General features: G+C 39.8%; 2 protein-coding genes across 3 annotated transcripts in view; one reads left to right on the top strand and one right to left on the bottom strand.

Moving 5' to 3' along the window:
- Positions 1 to 13: 13 nt before the first annotated feature.
- LOC117726474 (F-box only protein 15-like) lies at positions 14 to 8,140 on the bottom strand. Of its 2 annotated transcripts, XM_034526783.1 has the most exons (10): positions 8,125 to 8,140; positions 7,811 to 7,894; positions 7,132 to 7,236; positions 6,739 to 7,011; positions 6,030 to 6,230; positions 2,475 to 2,598; positions 2,077 to 2,159; positions 1,553 to 1,698; positions 1,045 to 1,169; positions 14 to 938 (listed from the first exon to the last, which is right to left on the bottom strand). In XM_034526783.1, exons 2-10 carry the CDS (start codon positions 7,816 to 7,818, stop codon positions 672 to 674), a joined length of 1,332 nt encoding a protein of 443 aa, XP_034382674.1. In that variant the 5' UTR covers positions 7,819 to 7,894; positions 8,125 to 8,140; the 3' UTR covers positions 14 to 671. The 2 variants fall into 2 exon arrangements, with proteins under 2 accessions (XP_034382674.1, XP_034382673.1); XM_034526782.1 differs by having other exon boundaries at positions 14 to 1,169; positions 6,751 to 7,011.
- A 2,388-nt stretch (positions 8,141 to 10,528) lies between these two features.
- dyrk2 (dual-specificity tyrosine-(Y)-phosphorylation regulated kinase 2) overlaps positions 10,529 to 17,175 on the top strand; it is a 15,275-nt gene continuing 8,628 nt past the window's right edge. Inside the window, exon 1 of the mRNA XM_034526535.1 lies at positions 10,529 to 10,665. Coding sequence (XP_034382426.1) covers positions 10,626 to 10,665 — 40 coding nt within the window. The 5' untranslated portion in view covers positions 10,529 to 10,625. The remainder of the gene's footprint in view (positions 10,666 to 17,175) is intronic.

Below are 17,175 nucleotides of genomic sequence, written 5' to 3'. Positions count from 1 at the left end.
TTTATTTGGGCGTTCTCAAAGAAAGATGAAAGAAAGAAAAACATCTTTAATATTTTCTTATTGTTGCAATAAAATGGACAATTTGTTTCCATTTATAGAAATTATAACAAGCAGTTTATTCTTCACATGAAATTCTGCCATTTTTGTGTGTTTTCTTTAAATGAAAAGAAAATGGAAGAAAAAAACACTCAATATCGAGTCTGATTCATCTCTTCGAACACATTACAATTTGCACTACTTTTTAACTTTTATTCAACAAGATTCAAAAACAAATAGTGACACGCTTCTTTTTTTGGTAACAAATTAAAATTAACTCATGAATAAATTAATAATCTTAATTTCCATTCTTCCAGAATGAGACTTGCTTTTGTACAAAAAACTCAAATAAATTACTAAAATTCAAAATAAAATGTGGCATTAAATGCCCTTTTCAGGATCCAGTCACTAATTAATGTATATATATATATATATATATATTATTCAAGTGTAATAGAAACAAAAACAGTGACACGTTTCCTGCATTGTGAACAAAAATATAAATATAAAAGGATTTTACAAGCTTTTCTGTATTTGTGGACCCCTCAAACTGACAAATGCATCTAAAACAGCATGAACTTATAATTCAATATCTTTTACCCCCCCCCCCCATCCCAACAGAAGGTTCTCCGCCTTCAGTACGCTCGGCCGAAGCGCTTGTTGACCTTGAGGACCGGCAGGTTGACGACGAGGCCGATGACCAGGAACTGCCTCTGCTCCGTCAGCCGGACCAGCTCCATCCTCAGCTGACCCTCGGGGTCTCGGAAGTGCAACAGGAAGTGCTCGCCGACGTAGTCGGGCGACAGCGGCCGCGTGGCCGGGACGACGAAGACGGACGAGCTGACGGACCAAAAGGGCTTCTGGAAGTCGTCCAGCAGGGTCAGCGTCATGATGCAGCAGTTCTACGCGAGGAGCAACCATGAGGGGCGGAGCCTGTGACCCATTAACCCCCCCCCCCTCACACCTTGTGTGAAGTGTGTGTTCTTCTTCTGTGGTGTGTTCTCGTACCTCCACGGAGCCCTCCAGGGTGTCGGTGCTCCACGGCAGCTTGATGCCGCCAGACAGCGATCTGTGCTGGGACAAGTTGTACCTGTCGATGACCCTCAGCTCCACCAGGCCGCCCTGCACCGGAACTGATCAATCAAACGGCTTATTGATTATTTAATATGGAGGTTACGGTCAGACGGTCAACGTTATAGAGATAAGGAATATAGCGGAAGAAAGAAAGTTGTAATTGAAATAAAGAAATGTGTGGATTTTAATTTATTTAATATATATATACTGTATATATATATATATATATATATATATATATATATATATATATATATATAATAATAATAATAATAATGAATCAAGATTATTTGTTGCATCAGAACCTACAATGAATTGCATTTTCCTCTATTTGATGTCATTTCCACGATTTAACCTTAATTAACCTTACTTATACATTACATAATCAGGTTACCTGTTAATCAGGTTACATTATTTAAATCAGATTACAATATATATTTACCTGTGCGACAGCTGAGCTGGCTGAAGGTCCCCGACATGATCTTGTTGGCGTTGTCGTGGAGGACAAAGTGCAGCGTGTAGCCGTGCAGACCGAACACGGGGTCCGAGTGGTCTGCAGGTGGAAGGTCCACGGGCTCAGAGTACGGGCTGCAGGAAGGGACAAAAAGGAAAGGAAACAAAGCTGTGAACCGATCCTGTGAAAGGTATTCAAAAGCTTTATTTAAATATATTAACAGCAATTCGAATCCTTGAGTGAAATAAAGAAAAAATACATATTTTATATATGCTATAAAGAAAATATGAACAACAAAGTAAGATGAAAGTGCTTAATTTATCATTTTTTTAAATTTAAATAGAGCATTTTATTTTAAATATTATTTAACCAATACCCATCAATAATCACAGAACAACAAGTCACACTTTAATGGACATAATAACGTATTTAAATTATTGGCATTTAATCAATTAAATTTTTTTTTTTTTTAAAGCTGCAGTGACGTGTTCTGACCAGCAGAGGGAGCTCACCACACTGGAGAGCCCAGCAGACTCCTCTCCACCAGCTTGTGGAAGTGCAGCGTGACCATGATGAAGACCACCGTGTCTTCACACTGCTCACATGAACACAGGGAACCTTATGTTTAGACACTCATACTTCCCTAAATCTACATTTTTAAATGCATAAATATATATATTTGTATAGATGACATATATATATTTAAATATAAATATTTAAAAAATACATATATATATATATATATTTGTAAAAATATATGTACACAAAAATATATATACAATTTACTGTTATTTCCGAGGTTGTGTTTCCTGTTCGGTTTGTCCGTCCTCACACTTTGATTCAGAACTTTCCAGAACTACTCGATACGACAAATTGATCCTAAAAACGATCAATATATTAATAAACTTACCCTCCAGGTGCCGATGGTGACGCCGGGCAGGAAATGCCTCAATCTGACGAGGTTGTCTTTGCCGAAGAACCAGCTGGGCCGATTCTTCACCTCCAGCTTTAAGATCAGAGAGCGCCAGCCGGGCCTGAGGAAGAGGAAGAGGAAGGGGAAGTGGGAGGGGAAGGGGAAGGGGAAGAGGAAGGGGAAAGGAGGGCCTGGTATCACATGTTCTACTGGTCACATGATCAAATGATCAACTGATCACATGATTTCCTGGTCACATGATCTACTGGTCACATGATCACATATTCTACTGGTCACATGTTCTACTGGTCACATGATGTACTGGTCACACGGTCACATGATGTACTGGTCACATGTTCTACTGGTCACGTGATGTACTGGTCACATGATGTACTGGTCACATGTTCTACTGGTCACGTGATGTACTAGTCACATGATGTACTGGTCACATGTTCTACTGGTCACGTGATGTACTGGTCACGTGATGTACTGGTCACATGTTCTACTGGTCCCATGATGTACTGGTCACATGTTTTACTGGTCACATGATCTACTGATCACATGATCTACTGGTCACATGATGTACTGGTCACATGTTTTACTGGTCACATGATCTACTGGTCACACAATGTACTGGTCACATGTTTTACTGGTCACATGATCTACTGGTCACATGATCTACTGGTCACATGGTCACATGATGTACTGGTCTATTGTTCTACTGGTCACATGTTCTACTGGTCACGTGATGTACTGGTCACATGGTCACATGATGTACTGGTCACATGTTCTACTGGTCACATGATGTACTGGTCACATGATGTACTGGTCACATGATCTACTGGTCACATGCTCTACTGGTCACATGATCTACTGGTTACATGTTTTACTGGTCACATGTTCTACTGGTCACATGATGTACTGGTCACATGATGTACTGGTTACATGTTTTACTGGTCACATGCTCTACTGGTCACATGATCTACTGGTTACATGTTTTACTGGTCACATGCTCTACTGGTCACATGATCTACTGGTTACATGTTCTACTGGTCACATGTTCTACTGGTCACATGATGTACTGGTCACATGATGTACTGGTCACATGTTCTACTGGTCCCATGATGTACTGGTCACATGTTTTACTGGTCACATGATCTACTGATCACATGATCTACTGGTCACATGATGTACTGGTCACATGTTTTACTGGTCACATGATCTACTGGTCACACAATGTACTGGTCACATGTTTTACTGGTCACATGATCTACTGGTCACATGATCTACTGGTCACATGGTCACATGATGTACTGGTCTATTGTTCTACTGGTCACATGTTCTACTGGTCACGTGATGTACTGGTCACATGGTCACATGATGTACTGGTCACATGTTCTACTGGTCACATGATGTACTGGTCACATGATGTACTGGTCACATGATCTACTGGTCACATGCTCTACTGGTCACATGATCTACTGGTTACATGTTTTACTGGTCACATGATCTACTGGTCACATGATGTACTGGTCACATGTTTTACTGGTCACATGATCTACTGGTCACGTGATGTACTGGTCACATGTTTTACTGGTCACATGATCTACTGGTCACATGATCTACTGGTCACATGATGTACTGGTCACATGTTCTACTGGTCACATGTTCTACTGGTCACGTGATGTACTGGTCACATGATGTACTGGTCACATGTTCTACTGGTCACATGTTCTACTGGTCACATGATGTACTGGTCACATGATGTACTGGTCACATGTTCTACTGGTCCCATGATGTACTGGTCACATGTTTTACTGGTCACATGATCACATATTCTACTGGTCACATGTTCTACTGGTCACATGATGTACTGGTCACACGGTCACATGATGTACTGGTCACATGTTCTACTGGTCACGTGATGTACTGGTCACATGATGTACTGGTCACATGTTCTACTGGTCACGTGATGTACTAGTCACATGATGTACTGGTCACATGTTCTACTGGTCACGTGATGTACTGGTCACATGTTTTACTGGTCACATGTTCTACTGGTCCCATGATGTACTGGTCACATGTTTTACTGGTCACATGATCTACTGGTCACATGATCTACTGGTCACATGATGTACTGGTCACATGTTTTACTGGTCACATGATCTACTGGTCACACGATGTACTGGTCACATGTTTTACTGGTCACATGATCTACTGGTCACATGATCTACTGGTCACATGATGTACTGGTCACATGGTCACATGATGTACTGGTCACATGTTCTACTGGTCACATGTTCTACTGGTCATGTGATGTACTGGTCACATGGTCACATTATGTACTGGTCACATGTTCTACTGGTCACATGATGTACTGGTCACATGATGTACTGGTCACATGATCTACTGGTCACATGCTCTACTGGTCACATGATGTACTGGTCACATGATCTACTGGTTACATGTTTTACTGGTCACATGATCTACTGGTCACATGATCTACTGGTCACATGATGTACTGGTCACATGTTTTACTGGTCACATGATCTACTGGTCACATGATGTACTGGTCACATGTTTTACTGGTCACATGATCTACTGGTCACATGATCTACTGGTCACATGATGTACTGGTCACATGTTCTACTGGTCACATGTTCTACTGGTCACGTGATGTACTGGTCACATGATGTACTGGTCACATGTTCTACTGGTCACATGTTCTACTGGTCACATGATGTACTGGTCACATGTTTTACTGGTCACATGTTTTACTGGTGACATGATCTACTGGTCACATGATCTACTGGTCACATGATGTACTGGTTACATGTTTTACTGGTGACATGATCTACTGGTCACATGTTCTACTGGTCACATGTTCTACTGGTCACATGATGTACTGGTCACATGATGTACTGGTCACATGTTCTACTGGTCCCATGATGTACTGGTCACATGTTTTACTGGTCACATGATCTACTGGTCACATGATCTACTGGTCACATGATGTACTGGTCACATGTTTTACTGGTCACATGATGTACTGGTCACATGATCTACTGGTTACATGTTCTACTGGTCACATGATGTACTGGTCACATGATCTACTGGTTACATGTTCTACTGGTTACATGTTCTACTAGTCACATGACCTACTAGTCACATGATCTACTAGTCACGTGTTCTACTAGTCACATGACCTACTAGTCACATGACCTACTTGTCACATGATCTACTAGTCACGTGTTCTACTAGTCACATGATCTACTAGTCACGTGTTCTACTAGTCACATGATCTACTAGTCACGTGTTCTACTAGTCACATGACCTACTAGTCACATGATCTACTAGTCACGTGTTCTAATGGTCACATGTTCTACTAGTCACATGATCTACTAGTCACGTGTTCTAATGGTCACATGACCTACTAGTCACATGATCTACTAGTCACATGTTCTAATGGTCACATGACCTACTAGTCACATGATCTACTAGTCACGTGTTCTAATGGTCACGTGTTCTACTGTACACTGGAGTGTTCCTCACCTCCCGGCTCTGGGGCTCCTCTGCGCCTCCTTCCGGACTCCGTGCAGCAAGATGCTTCTGATCCGATGGTATCTGGGGAAGTGCGCTCCACTAAAGTGGAGGACGGCGGAGGACTCGAAGAAGTCCACTCGGCTCGGCTGCATCGTGATCTTCTGCCCCGGTTCTCCACACAGCATCAGCTCCCAGCTCACGTTCAGGTTCCTGGGAAGAAGAACCACCCGATATCTCTGATGTTCAGTGTTTAACTCGTTTTAAAAACCCTGAAAAGCTCATTTCAGACGTGATAATCTAACATTTATGAGACTTAAGCCAGAATTTTGGTTGATGGACGACCTTTTAGAGAGAAAACAACAACAAAATACACAAAAGTCGGCTTGTTGCAATTATTGGTGTCCATTAATTAATTAATCCATTAACGGTTTTATTCACAATTAATCATTTGGAGGGGAAACAATTTCAGCTGTTGTCTTCGAAATCAAATTAATTTAAATTATAATGAACCTTACACTGGAGAAGTGTTTGCTTAAAAAAAAAAATATATGTATATATATATATAAATAATATGTGGTTATTTCCCTTTTTCTAAACCTCACCTTGACTTTATGGGAAATCAAAAGGAGTTGGTGGAGTTCTCGGCTCTCGAAGTGTAAACATCTAAAAAATGTGTAAAAGGTGTAAAAGCCACGTTTAAAGGTGCTTCTTCTCGTACCTGAGGGCCCACCTTGTCCTCAGAGGTAAACCGGTTAACGGGCTGACGTCTCTCCTCTCTCTCTTCCAATTGTTCACATCCTGTCCAGCCACAGTCCTGAAGTACATCTTCTTCCAGTAGCCCGCCGCCCGATCCTCCTGGTCCTGGTCCTGGTCCTGGTCCTGGTCCTGGTGCTGGTCCTGGTCGACCTGCAGCGCCGCATCAGACGCCACCGACTTTGGCCTCCAGGTTCGACTCCCAAAGTCTGAAATGTAAATCTTTTGCCATAGAACACTATGGGGGGGGGAGCAAAGTAAGTACAAGTACATATATTAAGTAAATAATCTTAATGGGATAAAAAGGTGACATCTGAACTGATTGAAACAGGTTCCTATTAAATGGAAAACGACTTACTTGTCGTCGGCGAGCCGGTGGAAGGTTCTGCTGACGTGGCTGATGCAGGACAGCGAGGAGACGTCCAGGTACGACAGAACCTTCAGCAGAATCTCAGACGGCAGGCTGAGAACCAACAAACAGGGCAGAACCGAGGCTGCGGGTGAGTTCGCTGTGGCCACGATGTGCAGGAGCATCAGGAGGACTGAACCCAACACGGTCACTTAACATTACTTAACGCCTACATTCAAAGTGATCGGAAGACATTTAAGACCGAGATTATTTATTTTAGCATTCAGTCTTTAAAAAGGTCAGAAAATCAGTGTTGGTAGAAGTATTACTTTATGCTGTAAAAAAGTTTGGACTCTCCCTCAAAAATAATTGTTGTCATTGTAAGTTTAAAAAACTTAAGTTTAACTTAAGACAGGATGAATTATGAAACATTTTATTTTCTACTTAATTTCATGTTCTGGTTTTACAATAAATGCACACTTTCCAAAGTAAAACCTCATTTTCATAACTTTCAAGATAGAACTATATATATATATATATATATATATATATATATATATATATATATATATATATATATGAAGACAAAACTCCAGTCAAAAATATTTTTTTTAAATACTTCGAAACTGCTCACATTACATTTCTTAATTGTGTATAAATGTTATTTAAATTTACAAAGCCAGCTTACTTTTCCATAACATTTTCTTCAGATTGAGAAGTTATTTTTTGAGGAGAATCTGCTTCATATTTATTGACTGTCGTTTCTGGCCAACTGGAATACAAATAAAAACATAAATTAAATTTAAAATTTAAAAATTTAAAAAAACATATATATATATATATATATATATATATATATATATATATAAATAAATAATAATAATAATATTTTTTTTTAAAACAGAAAAAAAACAAAAAAAATAATATATATTTATATAAATATATAAAAAAGGATTAGGATAAATAATGAATTGTATTATTCTGGTTGTTGCGGCTCTCCACCTGCGGACATTCCCCCCAGCCTTTGGCTGCCGTCTCGCCGGAGCCGCGAGGCCGCAGTTCGGGTTGCGGTTCCTCCTCAAACCCTCCAAGAAACTCGGTAAAAACTCCCCTCGTCCAGCCGCCATCTTGGATCCTCTCAAAAAAGACCGCTAAAAACGACGGCTTCCGGTCCCGTTTGATTTTCACAATAAGATACCTCATTGGGTTAGCGCAGCCAGACCGCTAGATGGCAGTCTAGTTTTGTCTAAAGTGACAGAATTCATATCACTTCGTAATTTAGCCATTAAATTAACATTAATATTGTATCTAAAGTGGATGTATTATTCTTGAAGGCTCCAGTGATTGCCATGCCCTTTGTTTATCATTTACAGGATAGTTTACTGCTGAATAGACAATATGTATCAACCTTTAATTTGTCTTTTATAAAGGTATCAATTTTCTATCATTTAATAATCACTGAAGATTACAAATATTATAACAAATACTACTGGAAACCATCCAAGCAAGCGTGTAATGCAAGTTTTCTTTTTTCTTTTTTCAATGCAAACTTAGACCCTGACCCCTCACCAGACTCTGACCCCTCATCGGGACCCTGACCCCTCATCGGGACCCCGTGCCTGGTTGGCCCACTTTTGGTAAAACCATCTCTCGTCTCTCAGTTAACATTTAAAGGTGCGGTCGCCTTCTGTGCTAAATTATGTTGTCATTCCTGCCGGTGTGAATGTGTACGTGTCACATAAGTCCCTCTGTAATTTAACTAAAAGCTATGAAACCTGAGAACACACACACACACACACACGCACACACTTTAGTGTCAACACAGCAGAACGCTCTCCCTTGTGTCTGATGTAAACCACACTGTTGGTCTCCAAGCGGCCGAGTAAACAATCACACTTTGTGTACGTGATGATGTCATCATACAATCCCGGGCCGCTCTGCAACACCTGTGCACAAGGTGGCGAGCATCACCGGTCTTATTGGTAATGCGGCGAGAAGATTCCTCATCATTGTTTTGATTAATGGTCATTGTTTAACAAAATAAAAGTCTTAAGGTTGGCTTTAAGATGCAGTGTGTACGATCTTTAAAACATGTACAGAATAAGCTTACATTATTTACAGAATGTGAAGAGGTTAGAGCGTTGGCCAAAATCCAATATGGCAACGACAACAACAACAACATCATTGTTTAGCTCCTTGTTTTGCTTCAGAGCTATTCCCCTGAGGAGGTGGAGGAGACCAAAACCGGAGATAAAAGAGAATATTGGACTTCCATTCATCAGGAACTCCTCATGGATCATCGTGTCGATCTGATGGATGTGGAGATAAGCAGCTGTTTGATAACAAGGATCAACTTTGTCCAGTAAAAGTCAGATGATGTGTTTTCAAAAGCTTGTTTTGAATCTTTAGAAATCAAATAAAGCAGCTTTAATTCATATTAAAATCACTTTATTTATTTAGTTGTCTTTCGTGGGGTTTTTTAAGTGTTGTGTAACCTGCACTTAGTTTTAATTAAAAAGATTACTATCAATAGGTGTTCTTATTGTTTTCTTCATTTATTTATCTTTGTTATGATCATATTAAAATATGACTCTATTGATCTGCTTCATTGTCGTCGCAGCACAAGAAACAGACTTTAGAGGTAAAGAAATTAAATTTAAGAAAAGATTGACACGGTATACAATATTCAATAACCAACAATATATATGTACACGAGTCAGTGGTTACTGAGATGGTTAGGAGTCACTACACTGCCACATGCAGTGATACCACTTACAATAAATGATTATGTTAAAGTATTTGTACATTATTTTAATTATTTTAATCTCCATCAACCATAAACATAGTAGCAAATACACTTGCTGGGGTCCAAACAAGTAAACATTACATCATAATAAACATCAATTAAACATCCTACGCAAAAAACAACCTACAAAAAAACACTATAAATAAAAAACAATAAAACTATACAAGTATAGTATACAACAGTACTACATATACTGTATACTACACTGTTATACTTGCCCTGTACTGTAGTTTACCATTCTATAGAATACAATACTAATACACTAGAATAACTGTACTATCCTATAGTATACAACAGTAATATATTATACTGTATACTATATCCTATATTATACTACTATACTTGTATTATATTATGCACTTTACCATTCTATAGTATACAATAGTGTATACTATAGTATTCTATACTTTATTGTATACTATACTTGTACTATGAGCAATATTAGAAGAAGAAGAAGAAGAAGAAGAAGAAGAAGAAGAAGAAGAAGAAGAAGAAGAAGAAGAAGAAGAAGAAGAAGAAGAAGAAGAAGAACAAGAAGAAGGAGGATAAGGAGGAGGAGGAGAAGGAGAAGGAGGAGGGGTGGATTGGAATAGAGGAGAAGGAGGAGCAGGGAGTAGGAAGAGGAGGAGCTGCAGATGGAGGAAGAGGAGGCGTCCCGTCCCCGTCGGTCTGTGTCCAGAGGAGAGGAGCGGCCGCCATGTTAACCAAGAAGCCCGGAACCTCGGTCCTCCCAACGGGTGAGCACAGCCTCTGTAGCCGGCCCGAGGGCGTCTGAGCCCGGCCGCAGTGGCGGGGGCACCCCGCCGATCCTCCGCTCCCCCTCGCTCCCCTCGCTCCTCGTTACATCCCGTCTAATTGGGCGTTAATCTAAACGTAATAACGTAAAAAAACAAAAGAAAACACACTCGAGGAAGCGGCTCAGAGCGCTTCTTCACCTGCACATTAAATCTCGTTTAATGGCATTTGTGTTTTTAGTGTAAAGTCCGAGCGAGCGAGTCCCAACGGTCGGTTTATTTTTACCTCGCGAGCTCTCGGATGAGAAGTGACAGCAACAGTAGAACCAGGTCCGGTGTGTTATTATCGCTCTATAACGCCTTAATAACTCTATTACTACTGCGACGTCTTCAGGGGCTTCTGCGCGATGTGGGACGCGGTTTTTACTGGGTTTGGTGGTTGTTAATGGTTTTGGGGTTTTATGGTGGTTGTTAATGGTATTTGTTTGTTGTAAATGGTTGTGGGGTTTTATGGTGGTTGTTAATGGTATTTGGTGGTTGTTGTTGGTTTTTGGTGGTTGTTAATGGTGTTGGGGTTTTATGGTGGTTGTTAATGGTATTTGGTGGTTTTTGGTGGTTGTTAATGGTTTTGGGGTTTTATGGTGGTTGTTAATGGTATTTGTTTGTTGTAAATGGTTGTGGGGTTTTATGGTGGTTGTTAATGGTATTTGGTGGTTGTTGTTGGTTTTTGGTGGTTGTTAATGGTGTTGGGGTTTTATGGTGGTTGTTAATGGTATTTGGTGGTTTTTGGTGGTTGTTAATGGTTTTGGGGTTTTATGGTGGTTGTTAATAGTATTTGGTGTTATTTGGTGGTTGTTAGTGGTTGTGGGGTTTTATGGTGGTTGTTAATGGTATTTGGTGGTTGTTGGTGGTTTTTGGTGGTTGTTAACGGTTTTGAGGTTTTATGGTGGTTGTTAATGGTATTTGGTGGTTGTTGGTGGTTTTTGGTGGTTGTTAATGGTATTTGGTGGTTATTAATGGTATTTGGTGGTTGTTAATGGTTGTGGGGTTTTATGGTGGTTGTTAATGGTATTTGGTGGTTTTTGGTGGTTGTTAATGGTTTTGGGGTTTTATGGTGGTTGTTAATGGTATTTGGTGGTTTTTGGTGGTTGTTAATGGTTTTGGGGTTTTATGGTGGTTGTTAATAGTATTTGGTGTTATTTGGTGGTTGTTAGTGGTTTTTGGTGTTATTTGGTATTTGGTGGTTGTTAGTGGTATTTGGTGGTTGTTAATGGGAGATGGTGTTTTTTAGGGGTTGTTAATGATATTTGGTGGTTGTTAATAGTATTTGGTGGTTGTTGGTGTTTTTTGGTAGTATTTGGTGGTCGTTAATGGTATTTGGTGTTTTTTGGTGGTTGTTAATGGGAGATGGTGTTTTTTAGTGGGTTGTTAGTGGTATTTGGTGGTTGTTAATGATATATGGTGTTTTTTGGTGGTTGTTAATGTTATTTGGTGGTTGTTGGTGGCTTTTGATAGTATTTGGTGGTTGTTAGTGGTATATGGTAGTTGTTAGTGACATTTGGTGTTTTTTGGTGGTTATTAATGGTATTTGGTGGATATTGGTGTTTTTGATGTGGTTGCTAGTGATATTTGGTGGGGTTTTCCCTGTGTGTTTGGTTTCTGTGTGATTTCTGGCCTCTAGCTCAACTGACAGAAATCAGTTAATCAGTTGGATTGTATTTTTATTTTTTTTAAAGTCAGTATGCTGCTTTTATTAAGGCTGTCAGCTCTTGAAACATCTCATCTCTATTGTAGAAGCTTGACAAACACATGCTCAATGCTGTTAGGGAGCTATTATTAGTAAATGATGGTCCATTTAGAGCCAAATAAACCATAATACAGGTTATGCTTAAGGGCGGGTTTACAATGTGATTGACAGGTCTCTACGTCACTCCTCCCCAGTCCACATATGGTCACTTCCTGTTCACTGCGACAACCGTAATCCAAGATGGCGACGGCTGATCGGTTGAAGCCTTTATTTGTGGTGTGTAACCTCTGAATAATAAGTTCCACATAATAACTACGGTGATTATTTCCGCCTCTTAATATTTGGGTTCTGTGTGAAAGTAAGAAAACAATATGTTGACGGTCAAATTCATAAAGGCCTTAAAAGGACTGACGTTTTTGGGACATTCTTATGTAAACAAACACAAATTCTACCAAAATTGTCAACATCGAGATATTGTCCATATATCGCGTGATAAGTCGATAACGTAATTATTGTGACAGGCCCGGCAAAAAGCAATAAAGTGCAAAGTAATGTACAGAATACACAGCAAAATATAGATAAAGAACGTATAGACTCAGATCAGATGTACATCGTATGGACAGGAGTGTGAATAAGTTAAAAGCACTTTATTGTCTTTATACAAACCCTGTAAATAAAGAAGTATAGTGCTAAATGCATTATAAAGACACAAAGGTTGAATATCCTGTAAACTATTTGATTTGGCTGCAAAATATTTACTCAAATGTAGATTTTTAAGACTTCCCGTTGTCACTTCAAGCCCATTTTTTCACCCTGAACTGTGATGTAAATGTATTTTATTATCCCTCCAGAGGTTATCGGCTGGTCATGTGAACGCCGCTCGTCCACTGCATGTCGTCATGTGTTCAGTGTTTGCTCGCCGTCTGTGTCCACAGACACAAATGTCGTATTTATTGAGACACTTGTTTGAACTTAACATTATGGTCTGTTGCGTCGTGTTTGTTTATTTATGCATTATTGCAGCTCAAAGAGAATTCATTCTCATATTTGCAGATATTAGCTCTATTAGCTCTATTACCTTGCTCGGCATTGTCAATACGACAGCTTATTGTACCGAATATGCAGTATTATGTGTATTTGTGGTCACATGTTTGGGCTGTTTTAAAGGCTTCCCTGTCTCTCATCCTTCCACTTTACCGCATGTATTCATCACATTGGTGGTTTCATAACCAGTTCATTAGTGGTTTCAATCGGCGGCCAGTGTTTCTGCTCCTGTTGGCAGTGTGATGGCAGTTTACGCCGCATCAGGCGGAAGATTTCACTTTTGTTTCACTGTCCCAGTTTCATACCAAACTCCACTAGAAAGCTTCCATTTTCATGTACAACATAGTGAATGTATCACCGCCACGTTTAAATGAACACAGAACACAAGTAAAAGATATTGAGTATATTTTAACATTCATTGCATGGCGTTTTACGCAAACAACCACGACAATAATAACGAAATAGAAGGATAACGTCGCAGTTTTTTGACGGTTCACGCTGATTTAAGGATGGTTAAAATAATATTTCATTAGCAGTGGTAAAAGAAGAAGTTAGTTTGAAACCTTGCTGTTAATTATAGTTTGTCGCGAGAAAATCTTAATCAGGCAGGTCGGATTTCACTAGTTTCAGTATTGACCCTTTTTGTGCTAACATTAGCTTCTTTAGATAGCTCCATTCCATAGACTGCATATTAGAAGTGACGTAGTCACCCATTTGGTTTTGAAGCCTTCAGCTCGGTGAGTTGGCCGTCGCCATTTTTTATTTTTTTTTGCAACCAGTGAACAGAAGTTGAACATATCTGGACTGAGGAGTGACGTAGAGACGTAGAGTCATTTTATCATAGACTTCTATACAACCAGAGGAGTCGCCCCCTGGTGGTCAGGAGAGAGAATGCAGCTTTAACACATGAAGCATAGACTTCTATACAACCAGAGGAGTCGCCCCCTGGTGGTCAGGAGAGAGAATGCAGCTTTAACACATGAAGCATAGACTTCTATACAACCAGAGGAGTCGCCCCCTGGTGGTCAGGAGAGAGAATGCAGCTTTAACACATGAAGCATAGACTTCTATACAACCAGATATGTCGCCCCCTGTTGGTCAGGAGAGAGAATGCAGCTTTAACACATGAAGCATAGACTTCTATACAACCAGATATGTCGCCCCCTGTTGGTCAGGAGAGAGAATGCAGCTTTAACACATGAAGCATAGACTTCTATACAACCAGAGATGTCGCCCCCCTGGTGGTCAGGAGAGAGAATGCAGCTTTAACACATGAAGCATAGACTTCTATACAACCAGAGGAGTCGCCCCCTTGTGGTCAGGAGAGAGAATGCAGCTTTAACACATGAATGTGTGTGTTCCGCTCCACTTTCTGGACGTTGTGGTACATTTCGTAGTATTTGTTGTCGTTCCTCTCTGTGAGTTCGATCCTCGCTGCATGTGTGCGGTCACGTTGCTGCAGATTTTTTATTTCCCCCCACCCGTCCTGTCGAGCAGCATGCCGGGCGTGTTCGCCGGCGCTCTGGCATTTGCAGCTCGGTGTCACGTTCCCATTCGGCACGCCGCTTTCCACCCGTGCATCTGTCGGGGTTCTGCATGTGCTCCCTGCAGGACGTCCCGGTACTTTGCTCACGTACTGTACGCTGCAGAGTACGTCGTTAAATACCGCAGAGCCGGTTTGAGTTACAGCAATACTGGAGCCCGTCTTTACTACAGGACAATATTATATACAAAAATGTTTACCGCTGGTGACAACACCTAATTATTATTTTAAATAACTATTACAATGATGATAATGCAAATAAAATAAGGACAATTTGAATAAGGTACATGAAAATGGAGCCTGTAATACATATATAACAACTTTTATTTAAACCAACTGATAACCACAGTTTAAAAGCTAATTGACCAAACGATTAATAAATAAAAATAATCGTTAGTTTTTGGTGCGAAAGGAAGTTTAATTTTTAGACTTCTATATTTTATTATGACAGTGTTCATTTAAAAGGGGGAGCTAATTGATGATTTTCATATTGATGATTTTATTATTTTATTATTATTATAAACAAGTTTTTGATTTAGACATTGCGATATAAAATAAACTTTTTATATGTTTTGCCGGTTCCTCGTTACCTTTATGTTTCTGATTAATTGGTTTAATTAATTAATTAATTGGTTATTGAACTTGTTGACTGGTATTTCTGTTGATCCACTAATAGATTAATTAACTGGTTTATCCAGTTCAACAGGATTTTATTAATATTGTTGACTTTAATCTGCAGCTTTGTACACGATTGTGAGACGTTAGAGAGGAAATATCTGAACAACGGATCAATTTCATCATCAATTATCTTCCCGGTAAAGTTTATTCACAGTTTAACCAACAAAATGTTAATTAACGATTCATTTATTTTGTTATTTTTGTCAAACAAACCGTCCAAAAACCCCAAAATGTTCCATTTGAAACGATATGAAACCATCTGAGGAGCTGAAAGCAGAAAATATTTGTCATCAAAAGAGGAATAAATTAGTCAATGCGTATCAATAACTATCAGAATATATCGCGTGTTTTCTCTTCGTTTGAGGCGTCTCGGTGGATCGGGGCCGTCCTCGTTAGCCGGATTACAGCGAGCGTTTCGGATTAGAGGCCATCTGTTCGGAGCTGGACGGTGGCCTGTGAGGTTTTTCCATTCATGCGCACGGGCCGCCGTGCAGTCGTCAATGATCCTCATGCCCCGCCCACCGATCAGTGTCGAAGTCACGTGTCTATTCTTCTGTCCTGAAGTAAACTGCAGAGAAGTTCAGAGGCTGCATTTCCAGTCCGACTAGCGCCCCCTACAGGCCGGAAAAGAGTAGCGGCGGTTTGTTTTTGTCTTTTTTACTCATGGCGGAGCTTTTGTGTGCGTCTCAATATGCAAATATGCACTTGAGATTTTAATATTTAACATTTAAAGGCCCAGTTAAACGGCGGTTGGACTGACTTTAGCTGTGCTTAGTGAGAGTATTTCCTGAGTCAAACGTCGTGTTTTTAACATTCAAAAGACGAGAATAAAAGAGTGCGATCTGATGCACGAATACATAAATAGACGGTAAAACAGATGCAGCCAAATTGTGCTTGAAATTCATTCAAAATTCTGTTTAATAGAATTTTTAGAGCCACCGTTCAAAAGTGTTGTGAGTCCTTTGGAGGAGGAAACAATGACCAAATATTGTATAAATATTTTTAATGCAAAAGATGTCACAAGTTGGGATTGAAAAGAAAGTGCTGCAGCAGAAATCTCATATATCTGACATATGTGTATATATATGTCACATATATATATATACATATATGTGACATATATATACATATGTTTTTTTGTGTTAATAATAATAATAATAATAATAATAATAATAATTTAATTACTGTGAATGTACTTCAAAGCAGCTAAAACTATTATCGGTGAAAGAAACGTCGTCCAAAGTACGAAACTTATCATCACGCGGTATTAAGATAGTGGTCCGCCGTGACCTCTGACCTTTAACCCCCCTTTCATGTGCTGTCACGTTGTGGTCGAAGGAAAAGGGAGCCGCAGAGAGAGGAGGAGATGTAGACGTCCAGGATTAGGAGGCTTAAAAAACCTTCATCCTCCTTAGACCGGGTCAGTCCGGTCCACAAAGGGTTCAGTTCGTTACACATTATACAGTCCGTGGCCACTTTATTAGGTACACCTGTTAAACGA

Source organism: Cyclopterus lumpus, chromosome 23, assembly GCF_009769545.1.
Source record: "Cyclopterus lumpus isolate fCycLum1 chromosome 23, fCycLum1.pri, whole genome shotgun sequence".
Lineage (NCBI taxonomy): Eukaryota > Metazoa > Chordata > Actinopteri > Perciformes > Cyclopteridae > Cyclopterus > Cyclopterus lumpus.
Note: the sequence above shows the minus strand (reverse complement) of the source record. Positions and strands in the feature narration are given on the sequence as shown.